General features: G+C 30.4%; 1 protein-coding gene and 2 pseudogenes across 2 annotated transcripts; all 3 read left to right on the top strand.

Annotated features, from left to right (window-relative positions):
* Positions 1 to 3,932: 3,932 nt before the first annotated feature.
* Positions 3,933 to 6,311, top strand: LOC114412721 (annotated as a pseudogene).
* A 4,432-nt stretch (positions 6,312 to 10,743) lies between these two features.
* On the top strand, positions 10,744 to 13,005 carry LOC114411341 (annotated as a pseudogene).
* A 1,533-nt stretch (positions 13,006 to 14,538) lies between these two features.
* Positions 14,539 to 21,591, top strand: LOC114412722 (SWR1 complex subunit 2). Of its 2 annotated transcripts, XR_003666815.1 has the most exons (11): positions 14,539 to 14,794; positions 14,887 to 14,939; positions 15,034 to 15,274; positions 15,557 to 15,632; positions 15,737 to 15,856; positions 15,975 to 16,043; positions 16,422 to 16,464; positions 18,514 to 18,579; positions 19,847 to 20,046; positions 20,134 to 20,265; positions 21,189 to 21,591. XR_003666815.1 is itself a non-coding variant. In XM_028376733.1 (10 exons), exons 1-9 carry the CDS (start codon positions 14,588 to 14,590, stop codon positions 20,037 to 20,039), a joined length of 1,068 nt encoding a protein of 355 aa, XP_028232534.1. In that variant the 5' UTR covers positions 14,539 to 14,587; the 3' UTR covers positions 20,040 to 20,046; positions 20,134 to 20,482. The 2 variants fall into 2 exon arrangements, 1 of the variants encoding a protein (XP_028232534.1); XM_028376733.1 differs by lacking the exon at positions 21,189 to 21,591 and having other exon boundaries at positions 20,134 to 20,482.
* Positions 21,592 to 22,198: the final 607 nt, after the last annotated feature.

Here is a 22,198-nt window from a genome sequence, read left to right as displayed (position 1 = left end):
TTTAATCTTATCACTTACAAAACTTATTTGTTAACAACATTGTTTAACAAAATTTATCCCTCATAAATTTAGTTAAACAACAATACTTAACCTAAAGTAACTCATAATTTTTGTTAAACAACAATACTTAACCTAAAGTAATTCTTACAAGTGATGATATTGTAAATATTATGCATAAAATTATTTATCACCCATATAAAATTAATATATACAATCTAATAAGGATGTTTAGTATCAAATTTACCTAGACTTAGTCCATAAACATGAAGAAAAAAAAAATCAGTCAACAAGAGTTAGTTATCTAGTCATTAGTCATTTTTTTTACATGTTATGATCTTGTTTAGCCTTGAAATCTTGATCAACTTTACTATTATAGGAACAAATTTAGAGGGGGAGGAGTAGGGACTCAAGCCCCCCTTTCTCTTAAAATTTTTCATGTATATGCATATATATTTTTAAGATAATTAATATACAATTATATATAATTAATTTTGTATGCTGTTATTATAATATTAATTAATACAAAATAATGTCAAATTAGTTGTGTTTGTTGTTTTGGTGTAATGATTAAAGTGATAATTATTGTAAAATTAGTTGTGTATTTATAGTTATTATGATAATAATTAAGGTTATTATCATTTAATATAAAAATTAGTTTCAATGTGTAAAAATAGTAATTTTTTAAAATTATTATTTATTAAATTAAAAGTTAAACATTTAAACAATTACAAAGAATAAAATTAAAATCCATCTCCCTTTATAATAGAATACTAATCAGATTTTAGAATTGTGACGAGAGTTGACGAAATTAAGAAATTAGGCATTCTATATTTGAATAGTCTTTTTTTAATTTGTTTATTGTTTAAAATAATTTTTTAATTTTAAGTAATTAAATTTTATAACAAGTTAATATTTTTTAATATATAAACTATATGATAATTAAAATTTATAATAAAAAACATCTTTGAATATATAAATTATATTTTTGAATGGTTAATTAAGCTTTTAATCCTTCAACTTTTATAGATTTCAATTTTTAGTCCTCAAAATTTTTCATATAACTTTAGTTCTTCATTAATTTTCTGTTAGCAATTTTAGTCCTTCTAAAAAAATTTCTCTATTTTTAGTCTTTTATTTTTTTATTGCTCAAAATTAATTTTTGTTGTGTCAATTTTTAGTTCTTTATTTATTTTATATTTTGGACTACTCCTAGACAATAAAAAATAGGACTAAAAGTGAGAAAAAAATTAGAAGGACTAAAATGATGACAAAAAATTAACGAAAGGCTAAAAATTGCCAAAAATATTTTGAGAGACCAAAATAATATAAAAAAAGTTGAGGAACTAAAAAATTAATTAATCATTTTTTAATTTACAACAAATATTTTAAATTGTCTGAATATCATTTTTGGTCTTTTATTTTTTTCTTCTTTTCAATTTGATTTTTCATTTTTAAAAAAAATTCATTTTAATCCTTCCTATTTTTAAAACTGTTCATTTCAATCCCTACTGTCACAGTGTTAACGGAAAATGTTAAAATGGAGTATTCTTCTCCAAATTCAGAAATTAGGGTGTTTTGTTTTGTTGGTTCTACACCAAATTAACAAATTAAGGTTCCACAATTGGCTTCCATTCTCCATCTAAGGGTCATGGATTCAGGTGTGTCGGAGGACAAAGGACAAGTGTATGATGAAGTATAAATTATTAACATACCAATAAAGAAAAAAGAAATTGCTTACACAGGTATACATATATAAAAATTTTCCATACTTCATATATGAAATTAAATTAAAACAACTAAGAGTGGATAAAATTATCACACGTGTTATGTTTTTTTAATCAGAGAGAAGCATCACCAAAGAATTTTACTTAAGTTTCTTTTTTTTGTTGTTGTTACATTTGATTAAGATAGTCATGTCTTGCAATCCCGCGGCGAGTTGAGAAAATCTAATCATGTTGAAATTATTATCTGAAATTTTTAACGAATATTGATCCCTACTTCTCTAAGTTCAATGCTTGACCTTGATGTAGAGGTTGCTGTCTAACTTAATTTGACTTTTCCAAAGACTTGTTTTTCCTTTGTTGTCGTGTTGCTTCTCATACATTTTTCCTTTTTTTCACGGCAGAAACGAAATCAAGTCATGGTTTGTGTTTTTGAACGAGGGACATCATAATTCATTCATAAAGATAAAGGTGAAAAATTACTACAAACCCATGTTTTAAACAGAAGCATTATAATAACAAAACAAAAAAAGGTATCATCGTAACCTTAATTTTTATTTATTTTTATCATAATTGAATTTGATATTTCGATTATCTTGTAAATCGTAATACGGCAATAGAATTCATTGTATTTTGATGATTTTATTGTATACACCTATGGATAAAGATAATACAATGAGAGAATGGAAGAGGGTCTCTCGATCGGATTGCACGTTTTGAAACAAAACCATGAGCTAGGAACACTCCACTTTCTTCATTTGACCGAAATATAACAAATCCTCTTGCCAAAACTGAAGCTGCACATGTAAATTAATGGGCAAACTCTTTTAAAGTGAGAAAGTATATTTAGAGTGTTATATTTAATTATTTATTATTGGATTATATTATAATATCTCTAAACTTATCCTACTTTGATTAAAAATATAAATAAACACATTTTCACGAGTCCACTTTCAGCAAACTTTATTTTATTTTTATTCAGTGGAAATAAAGCCTTATTTAATTTAAACCTTATTTAGTGTGTAAACGATATTTTGTTTTTGTTTGGAAATTAGGAGTTACCTCCCTCCCACTTTTTGATTGGTCAATTTGTAACCTTCCCTTGAAACGAAACACTGAGACAGCACTTACTGCTGGCGGATTAATCCATGGGCATCTATGGTTTCTGTTTTTGCCTTTTCCCCTAGTAAACATTGAGAGTTTTTTGAAGGATTTTTTTAAGGGATTTTTTTTATTGGAGTAAATATATATGACAGATATTCTTAAAAATAAGATTTAAATTTTTTGTAAGAAAATATTTTTTAATAATAAAAATTATATTTATCTCACACATAATAATATTATAATTAAATTATAATTAGGTGAAAATAAAAAAAATAAAAAGGATGAATTTTTTTGAAATTTTTTAGAATTTTTTATCATTAAAATTATGTATAAATTTCTTAGAATAACATATGGATAGGAATTATAAAAATAAAAAACTTTCATTCAACATGCTCTAAGATATATGTTTACATCATTTAGAATCAATTTAAGTAAATCTTTTAGTGAGCATTTATAAGATAATTAAATTAAATTAAATTATTTTTTATAAATTAAAATGAACTTTTATATCTTAACTAATAAAATAAATAAATAAATAATAAAATTATTTTAAAAAATTAAAATATATAAACTAATTTTAACATACGAAAAAAAATATTTTGCTTTCTTACTTCATTCTATTTATTTAACACAAATACTTGTTATATAATTTACACAAAACAACTACTACACAAATGCTTCAGATCCGTTTACAATTCTTACAGCTAATTAATAACTCGTGTGGGTTCCATTTGAGGATTTCAAACAACATGCACGCGTCAACACGTACGGTCTTCCATAAGAATACAAAGAATAAGTAACTAATTAAAATATGATTTTATGACTTTATTTTTAATATAATTAATTATATCTGGTTAAATAAAATGTTTGAAAATATAAGAACGCGCAAAAAATAACTTCATCATGTTGTCTCATTTTCTAGAAAATTAAAATAATACTAGTAAGAAAAAGGCGAAAGTTATGAACGCAAATTCGAAGTCGATATGCTGTATTGTAATAAATTAATGCAGAGAAAATTCTGGAGCCAAGAACGAGTCTTCTTCTATTTTTCCGACCATCACCACGTATAAATACCACTACTTGCCTCTTCATCCAACATCTAAACAAACATCATTAATTCTTTCTTTGCTGTCTTTAAGGTCAACAACAGATTATAACACATACTTCACAATGGTTTTTCCAAAACCCTCTTCTGAGTCTGACCTCTTTCTTTATTCCAACTTTGCTTCTCGCTATGCCAGGGACTCTCTTCCCAGGCTGAAAACTCCATGCCAAAGGAGGCTGCGTACCAGAACATACACGATGAGTTGCAGCTTGATGCAATTCCAAAGCTGAACTTGGCTTCCTTTGTGACCACTTCCATGGAAGAAGAGTGCAACAAGCTCATCATGGAATCCATCAACAAGAACTATGTTGACATGGACGAGTATCCTGCCACCACCGACCTTCACGTACTTTCTCATCTTCTTCTCAGAGCTATATATACAACAACAATAAATTAATTATAAATCTTTATATTTTGGAATATGAAACATTTCTTATGTTTTTTGTGTACTTTTTGAAACCAGAATCGGTGTGTGAACATGATTGCACGTATGTTCCATGCTGAAATTGGAGAAAATGAGAATGCAATTGGAGCAGGAACCGTGGGATCATCAGAGGCCATAATGTTGGCAGGGCTTGCATTCAAGAAGAAGTGGCAGAACAAGCGCAAGGCAGAGGGCAAGCCTTATGATAAGCCCAATTTGGTGACCGGTTCCAATGTGCAAGTATGTTGGGAGAAATTTGCAAGGTATTTTGAGGTGGAGTTAAGGGAAGTTGAGGTGAGAGAAGGCTACTATGTGATGGACCCTGTCAAAGCTGTTGAACTGGTTGATGAAAACACTATTTGTGTTGCTGCAATCTTAGGGTCAACTTACAATGGAGAGTTCGAAGATGTCAAGCTCTTGAATGACCAGCTGCTTGAAAAAAACAAGCAAACTGGGTAAGTAATTAATGTTCCACTAATTACCTCTCTTCACCAATTCAAATATTTCTACATGTTCCTTTGTCATTTACTAATTTGCTTAACTTGTCATATTATATAGATGGGATACACCTATTCATGTGGATGCTGCTAGTGGTGGCTTTATTGCTCCTTTCCTTTACCCAGAGCTAGAATGGGATTTTAGACTCCCATTGGTGAAGAGCATAAATGTAAGTGGCCACAAGTATGGGCTTGTTTATGCTGGCATTGGTTGGGTTATATGGAGAACCAAGGATGACTTGCCAGAAGACCTTGTCTTCCATATTAACTACCTTGGAGCTGACCAACCCACCTTCACCCTCAACTTCTCTAAAGGTGATTCATTCGTTACAATGTGTATTTCTTGATCCTTGATTAAATACCTTATCCTATAAGCCTAACTATATATAAGTTGGATTTTTCAGGTTCTAGTCAGATCATTGCTCAATACTATCAGCTAATTCGCCTTGGCCATGAGGTGAGCTCCTAGTTAAATAATAACATTTCTTATTGGATTTACACCCCCTTCCCCTTCCCCTCATTGTGATTTATATTCATAAAAATAATAACGCATCTTCAATCACAACTACGTACGTATCTAATAAAAATTTCCACATTTAACCATAAAATATAGCCAGCCATCACTATGATCCAAGTGAAATATCAAAATTGGAAGGAATATATGCTCAACCGTTTTTTCTAAGAACATTTATTGAACTCGAATATACACTTACCCAATTAATTATTGAACTTACTAGGGATACAGGAGCATAATGGAGAACTGCAGAGACAATGCAATGGTGCTGAAGGAAAGTTTGGAGAAGAGTGGGCACTTTAACATACTCTCAAAAGACAATGGTGTTCCTGTGGTGGCATTTTCTCTCAAAGACAGAAGCCGGTACGATGAGTTCAAGATATCGGAGATGTTGCGCCGCCATGGTTGGATCGTGCCGGCATATCCAATGCCACCTGCTGCTCAACACATCAATGTGCTCCGTGTGGTCGTCAGGGCTGAGTTTTCACGCACCCTTGCTGAACGCCTTGTGTTTGACATATACAATGTGCTGCATGAACTTGAAAAACTACACCCCCCAAAAGTGACCAAAAACACAAAGGAAGAGAACAAGGCCATGGTTGAAAATGGGGTGAAGAACACTGCATTGGATGCACACAGGGAAATCATTGCTCAAGAATCCAACAAGCGTCAGAAAATTATGGCGGCCTAGCTCTCTATGCCAATTAAATAAGGAGCCAGAGCTTTCACCATATTTGTTCTAACTTCATTTAAAATCCACCCTTAACTATATTTACTTTATTCTTTTCCGAAAATTTTGGGCATATCATTTAGCTAGCTTACTCCATTATTAGTTTGTTTTCCTATAATTTGATGTCAATTGAGACATGTAATTCAACATTGATGTATTGTTTTTAAATGTTCCACCACATTGATTTTCTAGTGAAAGTTCAGTTGTTACGATTAAGTGCATTTATATATGTGTTACTCTTGGTATTACTCTCACTCATTTATATTTAATTTTAAAAATAATAAATAATATTTGAAAAAGGATTTACTTTTCGAGGTTTTTGCTCGACCTATTTAAGACTCTGATCCGACTTAACTTATTTATTATTAAGGTCAAGCTCAACCTTTTAAAAAAAATTAGATAAAAAGGTCAAACTTAAATTATAAAAAAAAAAAGTTTGTTAAACTTGACAAGCTGATGTGTTTAAATAATAATAATAATAACTATTATTATTATTATTAAATAAAAAAAAATTTAAAACAATGATTATCTGTGCTTTAATATATTGGTTTAAGGGTGTATATCTTGAATTATATTTTATTTGTTAGTTTTATAGCAACTGACACATTAACGATGATTATCTATACCATTTTTATGACATTATGAATGACACGATGAAGTGGTATAAAGTGCTTAGAGAGTTCACTTACATATGAACAATTTTCAAAAAGAAAGAGATTCAAGCTAAAAGGATAATGTAACTAGATTAATACTTCCAAGAAAAAGAATATTTTGTAAAGACATTCTTAGACAATTTAAATATTTTTGTTTGGCTATATTACTATAAATCATCTATAATTCATACATTTTTTAATATTATGCTCTTTTTTTTCATTTTCTCTTGATACACTATATTTTAACGACTTGAATTCAATATGATTTTGTTTATCAATTATTTTTTGGATTTGTACGTTACTTATACGAAATTTTATAAGTTTCTTTTTTTTAGTTAGTATTTCACTAGGTTTTAAAATAATTAATTGATCAAAGACGTCTTTAAGCAAACTTTTAAATAGGTTCGTAGGCCAAACCAGACTTTTTTATGTAAGTCGAGTCGAACCTTTGAAAAAAGTCTATAACAGTTAATGAACCAAGCTCAAACCTTGCATATTCAACTCAAACCGAACTCAAACCTAATAAAATTTGGTTTGACTCAACTCATTTTCACCCCTAATAACAATACAAATCAACAAAGGAAAGAGAAAAAATTGACATGCACATTACTATTACAAAGAAAAGGTGAGAGAAAAACAAAAGAAAACAAGGAAAAAAAATTAAAAAGTTCTATAAAACACGGAAAACCAACAAGTCATTGGTTCATGTAAAATTGAACTTCACCTTTTTAAGAAAAGTCTTAGATTCAAACATTGTAAATAAAATAAATATAATTCAAAGAAAAGACTTAGTAGAAGTAATCAATCAGATTTTCTAATAAAAATTAATCAGTCATTAATAAAATGATAAATATATACTTTACACTAATAATAGCTTAAAAAACATCACACGCCATGGATGAAGATAAATAAAAAATGATAAAAGAAAAAAGTCAATGAGAGAGAATATGCATTAAATCAATAAAAACGGGAAAAAAAAAGAAATAAGAATGTTAACAATGTCATTTAACAAAACAAATAAAACAAAAAGGAAAGAGAAAACATATATAAGGTGAATTACTTAACAATGGTACAAATAGCATAAAATCAATACAGAAAAAGAAATAAAAACCAACCAAGTGTGAGATATTTTAAAAAGATTAAATGTGTTTTTGTTACTTAAACTTTTTGTAAATTTTATTTTCGTTCTCTAAATAATTTTTTCTAGGGGAAAATATATTTTAGATGCCAATGTAAAATTTGAAAAATATTAATTTCATCTTCATAAATAAAACATATTTTTGTTGGATCTCAATGATAACTTCCTTTGACGTTTCCTAATGTGGCTAACAAATTTGATTATTTTCTCTCTATCTTTCAAAGCACATAGAGAAGATGACCAAAACTCACTTTTATTTCATCTTCTCTCATAATCTCATAAAAAAATATGAGAAAATCGCTCAATAAGTGACAAAAAATTATAATTTTGGAGGGATTTTAACTATGAGAAATTGTTTAATTCATTTTGAAAAATTTTAACCACTACAAATTGTTTGATTGGTTTGTAATCAAATTATAGGTATAAATTTATTAGTCATGCCAAATTACTATCTATTGCAGTGACCACTGAAGACTAATAAAAATATGTTTTATTTTTATAGGAATTAAATTAATAATTTTTTTATAAAAGTAAAATTAATATTTTAAAATTTTACGGGGACTCCAAAGATATTTTACCTTTTTTATGCTTTTAATTTTTATATTTTTATTTTGTTAAGTATATGAATTTTTTATGCAGATGGTGTAAAAAGTTCTCTGAGAATATTTTGAAGACAATTAGAAAGTCCATCCACCTATGTATTCCTTTAATATTTTCGTATGAGAGAAAAATATTTTATCGAGACTTGAGAGAGAATATTTCATGTGTTAATATTATAAAGAATTTTTTAAATTGTTATTTAATTACAAATCAAGATGATAATTAAATTTATTAAATTTTATAATAACTTTATATCTACTAAGATTTGTGATTTGGTTGTGTGTAAGTGAATAAAAATTAAACTAAAAGAAAATTGTTTTTTCAGTGAAAAAAAAGAGTAATTTTAGTCAAGTTAAGTTGCGCAAGACAAAATACGTAGTTGTAGTTCCATCTTCCACTGAAACGCTGCCACTTTTGTATGTTAAATTGATCACCGTATTTCATGTTCATATTAATGAGCCGAAACAAGTCAAAATCTAAGGTTGAGGCGTGTGAACGTTGATCATTTCACCATATTTTGCAGAAATTTTCTTTGTTAAGGGGCTAGCTACCTTAAAGACAAGATATATTTTTGTTTTGTTTATAATCTACACGCTGATATATATAAAAATAAATAAATTTGTTTACCTACACGCTACAATACTATCTTGCAGTTAATTGTGGCACCTTTCCTTATAATAAGGGTCAGAATTATTTTTATGCATTAATTGTGGCACACTCAATACCAATTTCGATATAATATTTATGATTAAATTTATTTTAATTGAATATTTTAATCGTTTTTAATAGTTTAAAATTAATTTTTTTTATCAGAATTTAAAACAAAAAAACTAAGAGTCCATTTGGTTTAGGGAAAAAATCAATTTTATACACTATAATATATGGTATATGCTATAAAATGTCAAGTTTAATTTATGCATATTAACAAGTTATAATCAATGTTGTGAAAATTAACTTTGCTAAAATATGAAAAGGATTCTAAAGTTGTTAAACTAGAGAATATATAATCTAATAACGCGGCTCCATACCCAATTTATTGATTTAGTCCATGCAAAAAAAAATAAAAAATCAGGGGAGTTAGTTAGTAATACTTTAGTTTGCTAATAACAGCTAGAATACTTAAAAATTGTTACTATCACAAATTCAAATTCAAACTTAGCCGATAATTCGGAGCGGTGTAGGAAATCAAAACAGTAGATAAATACCAAAGTCTAACAATTTATTCCCATTACAAAATAAATAAAGAAATAAAAAGTAAAACAACTAATAAAGTAAACAACAAAAAAATACATAAGCAAGATGATAACTATTCAAATTTGGACAACTTAATATAAAAAAAAAAATTGGGCATTTTAAACATATCTTTAGTTCTTAATGTTAATCCTTATAATTTATAAAATTTGTATAATTTTAGTCCTTCACAAGAAGACTAAAATCATATCATTTTTTATTAAATATAAAAATATTTTTTTAATAAGAACTAAAATGAAAGGGAAAAAATCATATTTTCAAGGACAACAGCATATTAATTTTAAAAGGAAAATTACTTACACATATACATTTATAAAAATTTCCATATTTCATATATGAAATTAAATTTAAACAACAGAGAGGAGAATGAAATTATTACACATAAGTATTTTGGTTACATTTGATGACGCTTGCTAATATGGAAAAGCCAAATTATTCAATCCTTGCTTTTCGTTTTTATAAGCTTATATCCAATGGCCAAAAAAGCTTTCGCATAATGCAAGACCTATTTAACTGACGCACAGTAAAAGCAGTTACATTTGATATATATTTGATGAAGAAATTTTATGTCTGATCGACCACCTATCCAAAATTCTTAAGGAATCTTGATTCTTACTTGTCTAAGATCATTGTTTGACCTTTGTGCAGGCTATCTTTCTGATTTTTCCAAAGACTTTTTTTCCCCTGATTGCTTTTCTTGTTCTTCTCATACACTTTTGTTCCTTTATTTTTATATGGCAGAAACGAAACCAAGATATATTTCGTACATAGTTTTGAACGTGGGACACCATAAAAAAATTAAAACATTGTGTGAACAAAAGCAAAAAAAGCAAAACCCACATTCGTCTCCCTAAGATAAATTAAAATTGATATTTTAAAAATAGAAGTATCATCATTACCTTAATTTTAAAATGTTTTTTTATTTATCATAATAGAATTTGATAATGTAAATTAACAACAAAGTTATACGTTTGCAACAATCCACCTTCTTTACTTAACCAATAATATGTGCATGTTTAATCTCAGGTTGGAAACTTTTTTACTGAATTTTATCTTTAATTTAATTTTATAATAAAAATATTTAAATATATATCATGTCACTTCAAAATTAATTTTATAAAATTAATTTTATCAACACTAATCCAAACACACAATAAATATATCATTTTTATATTGCCAAAACTTAAGTTACACATATAAATTTAATTCAAAATTAATTATACTAACCCCGTCATCCAAACACACATTAAATATATCATTCTTATATTGCCAAAACTTAAGCTGCAAACGAGAAAAACTCTTTTTAAGTGATAAAGTATTTGAAGTGCTATGTTTATTATTGGATGAAAATGAAATATCTATTAATTAATCCTAATTTGGTTAAAAGTGACCACATTTTCACGTGTCCACTTTAAGCAAACCTTATTTGGTGTAAACGATTAACGAGCTTTTGTTTTGGTTTGGAATTGGGAATCACCTCACACGTTCCCTTTTTGTTTTGTCAATTAGTAACCTTTACCTGCCCTTGAAATGAGTCACTTACTGCTGGCGGATTCCATGGGCCTCTGTTGTTTCTGTTTCTGTTTTTCCCTTTCCATAGGTTATGTTGATATTTAATAACTAAGAATCAACTTAAGTAAATTTTTCGCTAAGTATTTATGAGAAAATTAAATAAAATATTTTTTTTCTTAAACTAAAATCAACTTGTATATCTCAATTCATGAAAAAAATTAAATGATTTTTTTAAGAAAACAAAGCACATAAATTAATTTTACTTGATTTTCTTAATTTATTCTATTTTCTTTTCATATAAATACTTGTTGAGTAATTCATGCAATCTGACTTTTAATTAAACTAATTAATGCACTAGTTAGGTACAAAGTTTGCAAAATGAATCGGGCTAATTGGACTAATCCAAACCTGATAAAATGTAGGATTTAGAGCTTAAATTCTTTAGCTCAGATTAAATATAGATCTTTTAGTCTGATCCAATCATATGATTTAATGTGGGTTAAATCCACAAAATCTATTAAAAGTTAATAAATGAGAATCAAAACCTAATTTGCTTTACTTGTCAATTGTCATATTATATAGATGGGATACGCCTATTCATGTGGATGCTGCTAGTGGTGGCTTTATTGCTCCTTTCCTTTACCCAGAGCTAGAATGGGATTTCAGACTCCCATGGGTGAAGAGCATAAATGTAAGTGGCCACAAGTATGGGCTTGTTTATGCTGGCATTGGTTGGGTTATATGGAGAACCAAGGATGACTTGCCAGAAGACCTTGTCTTCCATATTAACTACCTTGGAGCTGACCAAACCACCTTCACCCTCAACTTCTCTAAAGATGATTTGATTATAATCTATGTATTTTTCTTTATCCTTGGGATTACCTACCTACTTATACCATATATCTCCCTTATGGTTTAATCCTAAAAAATTGATTTGCAACTTGCAGGTTCTAGTCAGATCATTGCTCAATCAGCTAATTCGACTTGGCCAAGAGAAGTGAGCTTCTAGTTAAATAATAACAATTTTAGTTTATTAGTTTGATTTACAATCCCCCCCCTTCCCCCATTGTGATTTATTTTCATAATGAATAACAATGTATCTTCAATCACAACTATATATCTATTCAGTGATCACATTTAACCATAAAATAGCTAACCATCACTATGATCCGAGTTAAGTTCATTCTTATTAAAATTGGCAACAACATGACCAACCATTTTTTTTTCTAAGAAACATTTGTTAAACTTAAGTATACTCTTATTACCTTCTAACGGGACTTACTATAGGGGTACCGGAGCATAATGGAGAACTGCAGAGAAAATGCAAATGGTGCTAAAGGAAGATTTAGTGAAGAGTGGACACTTTAACATACTCTCAAAAGACAATGGTGTTCCTGTGGTGGCATTTTCCCTCAAAGACAGAAGCCGGTACGATGAGTTCAAGACATCGGAGATGTTGCGCCGCCACGGTTGGATCGTGCCGGCATATCCAATGCCACCTGCTGCTCAACACATCAATGTGCTCCGTGTGGTTATCAGGGCTGAGTTTTCAAGCACCCTTGCTGAACGCCTTGTGCTTGACATACACATTGTGATGGATGAACTTGAAAAGGTGCATCACCCCATAGTGACCAAAAACACTAAGGAAGAGAACAAGGCCTTGGTTGAAAATGGGGTGAAGAACACTGCATTGGATGCACACAGGGAAATCATTGCTCAATAATCCAACAAGCGTCAGAAAATCATGGCTGCCTAGCTAGCTTGGGAGCTCTATCTCACTAATAAGGAACCTTCACTGTTTGTTCTAATGGTTAGAAAATGAAGAGGAGAAACTAGATAATAACCTTTTGTGTCAAGCTACTTAATCTTCCAAGTTTGAACTTTTCTAATGATAAACTTTAGAGAAAAAAAATTAATACTTATAACTCGAGAATATAACTCTTATAGTTGTATTTGAAACCCTAATATTATATGCTGTTATAACTATTATATATTTCTTATTTCTACTTTAACCCATCATAATAATGGAAAGAGACTTCTGGAAAATAATTTGTAGGTTATCTTCGGTGGTAGTGACGGTGGGAGAGGAATAGATCACGTGAAAGCACCATTGATAGAAGGAAATTTTTCTATTTATGAAAATTAACCTAAAAGATTACTACTAAAGTTAAAGAGATTAAGGAAAATATGATAAGCTTTGATATTTCATTCATTGGTGATAAAAGGTAAAGGTGAATATATTTATATAGCCTAAGAAATATCAATCAATAACTAATAACTATCAAAGTGTTAACATCCTATTATTCTAACATAAGTAAAATAAAAATAATAAATTATAAATTACATATTTAACTCCAACCGATAAAATCTTTAAATTATTTTATTTTCTTTCTTTTTGGACCTCATTTGACCCATCCTATCATATATATATATATATATATATATATATAATTGGAGAACATGATTCCAAGCTAACTCGTCTTCATTATTGTGCATATCGTGAATCTGTATTATCAAACTAAAACAAGAATGTGTGCTACTGCAATTTCCTTCTAGAAGTCTAATTGCATTCAACAAGTCAAATCAATACGAATGTTCCATTTTGATATGTCTGGTTTCTATATCCGGAGAAGAAACCATTAAATATTAAATGAAAAGTTAGAAAAGATTATGTATATATTTTTTTATTTACATGAAAAAATTTGACTAATTTTTCTCCTATTATTTTACGGACAATATTTTGTTAATTTTATTGTTTTAATAATTATTTTGTTATCAATATTTAACTATGTTGTAAATAAAAAAAAATACATACAAAATCGGTTAACAAATGATCCGTGCGTATGCACGAATTACAGAGACTAATTAAATATTAAATGAAAAGTTGAATTCATTAAAATTGATGTTTTTTATCAATTTTAAAGAGTCACGTAAAATATATTAAGAAGATAATATTAAAAAAAGTATTACTATAGAGATAAATATGTTACACCTTTTATTTCAAAAATATATAATTTTTACTTTTTCATAAGGAATAAGAAAGTTTTACCCAAAAAAAAATGAACAAGAAAGCATACAAGTGAAATTAGTGGTGATACATTACCTCAAGTACATGATACTATGTGTAATTTTAAAAAGAGGGTGATATAAGTGTAATTTATTCTATTTTAATTTTGTAGATATTTTACTATAAATTTGTTGATTTTTTTTTTGAAAAATGATCTACAAAGATGTGAAAAGAAATTATCTTAAAAATGTGAGTATGTTACAATTTTCTATATTTATTAAAAAAATAAAAGAGTGAATAGAGGCAGCAACGTTCAGGTCCAGGGTGCGGCATGGAGGGGTCAGGCGAAGATGTTGTGTTGCTGGACCGCGCGTCTCGAGCGACGAGGGGAAAGAGATTGACGAAGCTCCTCGACGACGAAATCCAAGAAGACGAATTGTTCTGGAACCAGGACGCTCTCAAAGAGGACGAAGAGGACGATAACTACCAAGAGGAGCCCGAAATCGCCGACGAATTCGACTCCGACTTCGACCAAGACGTATTTCACCATTCAACCCACCTTTTTTTCTTTCCTTCTCTCTTCCTTTTGTTAATTTAACACTCACATCACTGATTCAACTCTTCCTTCAGGAGCCCGTGCCCGAGGAAGAAGAAGACCCTAACAAAAATGACGATGATGAAAGGTTTTTTTTTTTTTTTTCTTTTCTTTTCTTTTCTGCCTCTTCCTTCTTTGCATTTTCTGCTGTTTTAGTTAATGGTGTTGTTTTTGTTTAATAGGATGCATAAAAAGAAGCGACTTATATTTCCTGGGAAGACTCTGGCGAAAAAGAAGAAAAAGAAGAAAACCATATCCAAATTGGAGAGTTCTCCAAAGGAGAATGAGGACGAGGAGCATTCCGGGAAAGTTGTGGAGGACGAGGGTGGGGAGAGAATGATCAGGAAGTCCACTAGGACTTCTGTCATTGTTCGCCAAGCTGAGAGAGATGCCATTCGTGCAGCCCTCCAAGCCACCATCAAGGTCTACTCTTTCTCTTCTCAATTCAACTCTCTTTCTGCATCTGCTTTCCTTAGTAAATAATAATTTCCATTTGTATAACTCATGATAACTTAAGCTCAAGGGTTTAGTGATTTTTTATTTGTAGTACTACTACTTAACTGCTCTCCAACTTTGCACATTGGGCAGTGAAGCTTGATTTATTTATTTATTTATTTTTTAATAAGGTTTTATTTTCATGATCACCTTACTAGATTTGTGATCCTGGTCTGAAAATGTTTTTTATTTTGTTTCACGGGGACTCAGCCGGTCAAAAGGAAGAAGGAAGGTGAGGAGAAGAGGATGACACAGGAAGAGATGCTTTTAGAAGCTGCTCAAACAGGTCAAGATGATAATACTTAATATCTAGTAGATTGCTTGTTTTGCTTGATTGAACTTCTGAAGATCCTTCACTGTTTAAATTATTATAATTTTTTGACTTTGCAGAAATTATGAACTTGCGAAATTTAGAGCGTGTTTTGGCTAGAGAGGAAGAGGTTAAGAGAAGAGCAATTGTGCATAAAACTGTTTTTAATGGACCGCAGATACGGTATATTTCAAAAAATGGTAGGATTTTTCAAGGCATAATGATATACTGTCTTTGGACACTGCATTTTACCTGCTTTCTTGATTTGTTAATCTTGGTTGTTGTCTTTTTCATACGATTATCTGTTAATATTTCTAGGTACTTCCTATTTAGAGTTTATTAAAGGGTCGTCATTTCACTCGGACATTCCCACAGCACCTGTACAATGTGAGTCCCTCTTACCACAGCTGTTTGTTGTATCATTGCAACATACCAAGAGTGCCCTGATTCCATAGAAGAAGATGGCTGTGTAAGAATATTGACGAGAATGGAGATATTTGTGTGGGCTTTACTGCCTTTACAATCTATGGTAAAAAACTAAAAATGCTATCTAGAAAATCTGAAATATACACAATTAAATTAAATGGAACAAGTATTAAGAATTACTTGCCTTTGCTTTTCTCAGTAGTTATATTTTTAAGATAAAGCTTCAATGAAGTGTTGTTTAGCCTTCTGTTCTGATAATCAAGCAATAGATGGCTCAGAGTACATTATTTTACAAGTTTTCTTTTACTTTTATGAGTTTATTTATATATTGTTTTGCAGATCCAGAGCAACCTGTTTGCCCGATTACTGGTTTGCCTGCCAAGTAAGAGCTCATTTACCAATTTGGTGGTTCTTGCTTTGTTTTTCTCAATTCTAGTTTGGATGAGAGACAATGTGTGTGCAAATTGGAAATGCTTGATAGTTTTTTCCCCTACTATATCTGATGGTTTTTGGTTTTGGTCTCCTCTGTAAGTGATTTATCCTCAAACATTTACATAGATGAATTGGTATGATAAATTGAGGATTTTATAGTCATTTAAAAATTTAAAATGTGATATCATGGGAAAATGCTAATGGAAATCTTGCACTTGAATCAGTTTGCTGTGGCTATGGTTGTGTGGTTACTGTGGTAGAAAAATGCATAGCATTTAGCAATAACATAAGTTAGGCATTGACAATGGTTTTTACTTTGTACTGAAAAGAGAAAGAAAGCATTCACGGTATATACATGTCATGATTATTCATTTAAATTGTGGAAAGCTCTAGAGAAGAAAGGGGTTAGGGTTGCATATATTCGAGCTATCCAAGATATGTATGATAGGGTATCGACTAGTGTTAGGACACAGGGTGGAGAGTCAGACGATTTTCCCATCACAATTGGTTTACATCAAGGGTCAACCCTTAGCCCCTACCTTTTTACCTTAATTCTGGATGTCCTCACGGAACAAATCCAAGAGATAGCGCCGAGATGCATGCTTTTTGCAGATGACATAGTCCTCCTTGGAGAGTCGAGGGAGGAGTTGAATGAGAGGTTGGAAACTTGGAGACGAACTCTAGAAACACATGGCTTTCGCCTAAGCAGAAGCAAATCGGAGTATATGGAATGTAAGTTCAACAAAAGAAGGAGGGTTTCTAACTCAGAGGTGAAAATAGGAGACCATATTATCCCTCAAGTCACACGGTTTAAATATCTTGGGTCTGTAATACAGGATGATGGGGAAATTGAAGGGGATGTGAATCATCGCATTCAAGCGGGATGGATGAAATGGAGAAAAGCATCGGGGGTGTTATGTGATGCAAAGGTACCGATCAAGCTAAAGGGAAAGTTTTATCGGACTGCGGTAAGACCGGCGATTTTGTACGGAACAGAATGCTGGGCGGTCAAGAGCCAACATGAGAATAAAGTAGGTGTAGCGGAGATGAGGATGCTGCGGTGGATGTGTGGTAAGACTCGACAGGATAAAATTAGAAACGAAGCTATTAGAGAGAGGGTTGGAGTAGCGCCGATTGTAGAGAAGATGGTGGAAAATAGACTTAGGTGGTTTGGGCATGTAGAGAGAAGACCGGTAGACTCTGTAGTAAGGAGAGTAGACCAGATGGAGAGAAGACAAACAATTCGAGGCAGAGGAAGACCCAAAAAGACTATAAGAGAGGTTATCAAAAAGGATCTCGAACTCAATGGTTTGGATAGAAGTATGGTACTTGATAGAACATTATGGCGGAAGTTGATCCATGTAGCCGACCCCACCTAGTGGGATAAGGCGTTGTTGTTGTTGTTGTTGTTGCAAAAAATCACAACCATATAAAGTCAATGTTGGACTCTTAGTATGATGCTTTTGATGTTTCTTCTGCCTGTGGTTTCTTTACTTTCTCTTTGTTAAGAAGTAATGAAACACTTGACAGCCTAATTTCCTTTTATTAAGTGCCTGTTTATCCCTCTGTTTTCTTTTGGATTCTCTATCTAAGAGGATATCCCTCTCGTTGGTTGTATTGCTTCTGTTTTCCCTCTCTAACAAGTAACGAGATGTTTTGTTGCATTTGAAAAAGAAGATCAATGTCTAGGGTTAAATGAGGTCAGAGAGGGAATGCCAACCTAGTATCTTTAGTACAGTGGCAAGTGGTGGAAGTCAAAGTGGGTGTTTGGTAACACGTTGGGAATGCACATTCACCGTAAATCACATTGAAATCAACACAAAGTTACTAGATTGTAACACTAGTTGGTTCTTGTTTGAATTTTCAAATTGCATCATGCTTATTGCTTAACCATTGCTATGAATGTCATTAATTATCAGTATATCAGTTGGAAGATTTTCCTGAGTCTATTCCCATTCTATCCACATACTGTTAAGGAATTCTCTCTGGAATAATGTAGGTACCGTGATCCAAAGACTGGCCAGCCATATGCTACAAAAGAAGCTTTTAAAATAATTCGAGAACGGTATGACTATTCTGTTTGCAAATTGTGTTTTCCGCATTTCCCCTTTTCACAAATTTTATAGAAGATTGACTAAACTATATTTTTGAGAATTTAAGCTAATCTCTTGTTTTTGTTTTCCTGGAGTGATTTGGTCAAATATTCCAGACGAAGGTGACTTCTGGATCAGTCCTACCCCAGTGAAATGTTCTTTATTATTATTATTATTGAAGTTACTATAATAAATTTTTTAAATCAATAATTTCATCCCTGCACCTGACATTGTTTTTTGTTAGTCATTACATGAAAAAAACACTACAGTTTAGTCGATACATGAAAAAATGTTTACAAATTGCTTCTTGTTGTTTGTTAGTGTCATGATGGTGTTAAATTAGGTCCCTATGCTAGTATACTTGGCAATGTTTTTTGTTTTAGTCTCTATGATTTGGTCTCTACATCTGACACACCGTTTTTTGTTCTGATCCCCACAAACTGTTATAAGTTCGGCGAATGATAGGATTAACTCGCAAACATTTTTATTTTTCATGTAGGAACCAAAATGTAGAGTTTTTTTAATGTATAGAGTAAAACACAAATGTGTCAATTATAGGTGTCAAAGTTTTATATTAACATATAAAATTTATTTTGACTGAAAAGTAGAATTCTTAAGCATGAAAGTGCAAACCAATAGGTACAGTACAGATATGTCATCTTAAGAGGGAATAATATCATTGTCAAATTGATGCTTTTCCATTAATCTTCAAGCCTGTAACATGTATAGTGTGATCGGAAAGCCAATGGTGGGTGTTTGATAGAAAAACCATAATGAGCCCTTACACGATTGCAGAGCCATGCTGTGACATGGTATTGTAAATTCTATGATCATGTGGTGTAGAGCCTATCCTTGTTATCCTCATTCTTATAAATAAAAAGGGGTTAAATTTCAACTCAAAGATTGGTTGGCCGGGACTGGGCTGGGCTTTGTTTATGCATCAAGCCCAGAGGGGGCTCTTGCATCAGAGGGTGTGCTAGATATGGAAAACATTAATTTACCAAGCTTAGCTTAAGCTTTTGAAAAAGTTAGTTTATGACAGCAGGTTTGGCTTTATTATAGAAATGTATTATTAAGTAAAATTTGGGACCATTCTAGCTAACCATAAGATGAAGCGGCAAATTACATGTTCTTGTACATTTATTTTGGTATATGCTTTGAACATCTTGTTGAGAGCTGGTAATGAAATGATTGTTTACTAATGGGTTTTAATCAATATTATGGGGGATTGTTCTGCAGCTTTCTGAATGAAAGTACTAACAGTAGAAAGGACATGAGCATGGGAGGCTTATATGATTCAGTTTCTGGATGTGGTTTTTCAATTAAGCGAAAGAGATCGATAATGCCAGATAAAAATGTCAACCCAGATGGTCGGTCCTTAGCTCGTTTTCGTAGAATTCCGGATTTTGAGGATGAAGATTATTCTGACTAGCTGCCTGGTAATTGATTTTTTTTTTCTCGTTCTGTTTTAAAATAATTTTTACTGTCCAATCTCTGGTAATAATGATGCATGTTGTTAATTTCAGAGGCTGATAGTGAAAGATGTCATGGTGGTTGTACTACATGATCATGATCCAGACTTCAGGTTGAGATAATATAAGAAACCGAGTATATGACCAGTGCTTGCAAGGAAATGTTGGGTCGTGTCTTGGAGCTTGGTATGCATTTTTGAAAAATAACCTATTTAAATTTTTTCGCTAAACTTGAGAAAGATATATGATGTCAAATATTCCATCGCAATTTGTTAGAAGTTATATTTTGTATATCTTTGCCAACGGTTTGGTTAGTCATCATCTGTTTGAGTTCGTTCAAGTTATGCCTTCATGAGAATTTTGGGCTTAATTTATCAATTGCGTTAATTTTTGTTTATAGCTAGCACACACCTTTTTTTTAAGGTGAGCTAGCACACACCTGACAATGGTTTTGCCACAGTGATTATCCTTATGTTTGAGTTGTATAAAGAATTAGAACGTTGAATTATATCTCATAAGATTATGTACTTGTAATAATTATTTTAAAAATTTTATCTAATTTTTTTTAATTTATTGAAAATAAAGACATGTTTTATACTTTCAATGAAAATAAACTCCATGTTTAACATATCGCAATTAGCAAAAAAGGAGGATCCACCTTAAGAAGTGTGGGAGCCCCTACAAGATATTTTTATATATTTAACAACTTATTTTTGTCTTCATAAAAAAAATTGGTGTTGTCTCCCTAATATATTTTTTAAGAAAAATGAATGTAAAAAAGTTTATAAGAAATAAAAGAGAGAATAAATTTATATTAATTTTATCACTTTTCTTTCTAATTTTTTATGGTGTTGACATTTTTAAAATATGAAAATGCACCAATATAAAAAAAAAAACATGAAAATATGTAGAGTAATTTGATAAAAGTATAGATATTTTGAATTTTTTGTGATGTTATTATGTATTTTGTAAAAGTTTGTAAACTTTTTGTAAAAATATTATAAGTTATATCTTTATCTCTATTAAACAAAATTTATAGATTCCCACTAAAGCATAATCAATGTCATTTGCTCTAATAATAAATCAATTACGAATTTCTTGTAATGCAGCAACTAGCAAGAGACGGGAGAAAGTTGGGTTGCTCTTCTGGAGTTTGATAGACATCAACCGTTTACCCGAAGGCTACAATTTGATCAAAACGTTAGATTTCCCATTTGTCTTTGACACAAAAACAAAGCTATTATTGTGAAGAACTAACTGAGATCCATCCATTTAACAAAAAGTAGATTGATGACGTTCGCAGGAAAAGCTGAACAGCCAGGAAGGCGCCAACGCGAATCAAAAGACACTAGTTTTCTATGGATTAAACAAATACTATAGGGACCACGTGACACATGCAAATATGAGTTGCCATGGTCCATCAATTAAATATACAATTTGATCTTTCAATTACACTTAACAAATGTTTAAATATTATAGACGATTAATTTGATTCTACTTCATTACATTAAATTAAGTGCATTTGTAGATTCACATATTAATTAATCTCATTCTCATTTCTTTTTTAATGTTTTACCTTTTTAACATCTACTATTGTAGAATTTTAAAGTCTAATTAATGTTTTTTTAAATGAATTTTGTTAATTAGTATTCTTAAAATATTGGTTAAAAATTAAAAAGAAAAAATATTTATTATCTAAAATATATTAGAGCATAAAAAAACTGGTAAAGAAGATAAATTTATACATTTTAAGAACTTAGTTAACATTTATCTTTTCAAATATATCTTTATTTAATATCCATTATTATTAATGTAAGTACCAAAGATCAAGGTATTATATAAGTACATTATAGTCTAAATATAATAATTTTGAGTTTCATTAGATATTTTTTTAATTCGAAAGATATGAATTGTTTTGACATTGTGTTACGTTCTTTAAATTATAACTTATGCTTTGTTTTAATGAATTTGTTGTGACTATTGTTTTCAACTCGGTCATATGAAGTCATCCCAAAACATACATGCACTTAATCTACATCAGGAGAAATAATTTTGATTTCAAAATTAAGAGTAATTTTTTTTTCCATTTTGATACTCAGATGTGCTGATATGTTTATTA

The sequence above is a fragment of the Glycine soja genome, chromosome 5 (genome assembly GCF_004193775.1).
Source record: "Glycine soja cultivar W05 chromosome 5, ASM419377v2, whole genome shotgun sequence".
Classification (NCBI taxonomy): Eukaryota; Viridiplantae; Streptophyta; class Magnoliopsida; order Fabales; family Fabaceae; genus Glycine; species Glycine soja.
This window is presented reverse-complemented; position numbering and strand designations above follow the sequence as displayed.

Bases quoted from the DNA above. Each gene is read 5' to 3' on its own strand.
- LOC114412722 (XM_028376733.1), top strand. From the start codon at position 14,588: ATGGAGGGGTCAGGCGAAGATGTTGTGTTGCTGGACCGCGCGTCTCGA. The intron at 15,275-15,556 runs GTCTACTCTTTC...ACGGGGACTCAG, and splicing joins CCCTCCAAGCCACCATCAAG to CCGGTCAAAAGGAAGAAGGA. The intron at 18,580-19,846 runs GTATGACTATTC...ATTGTTCTGCAG, and splicing joins TTTAAAATAATTCGAGAACG to CTTTCTGAATGAAAGTACTA.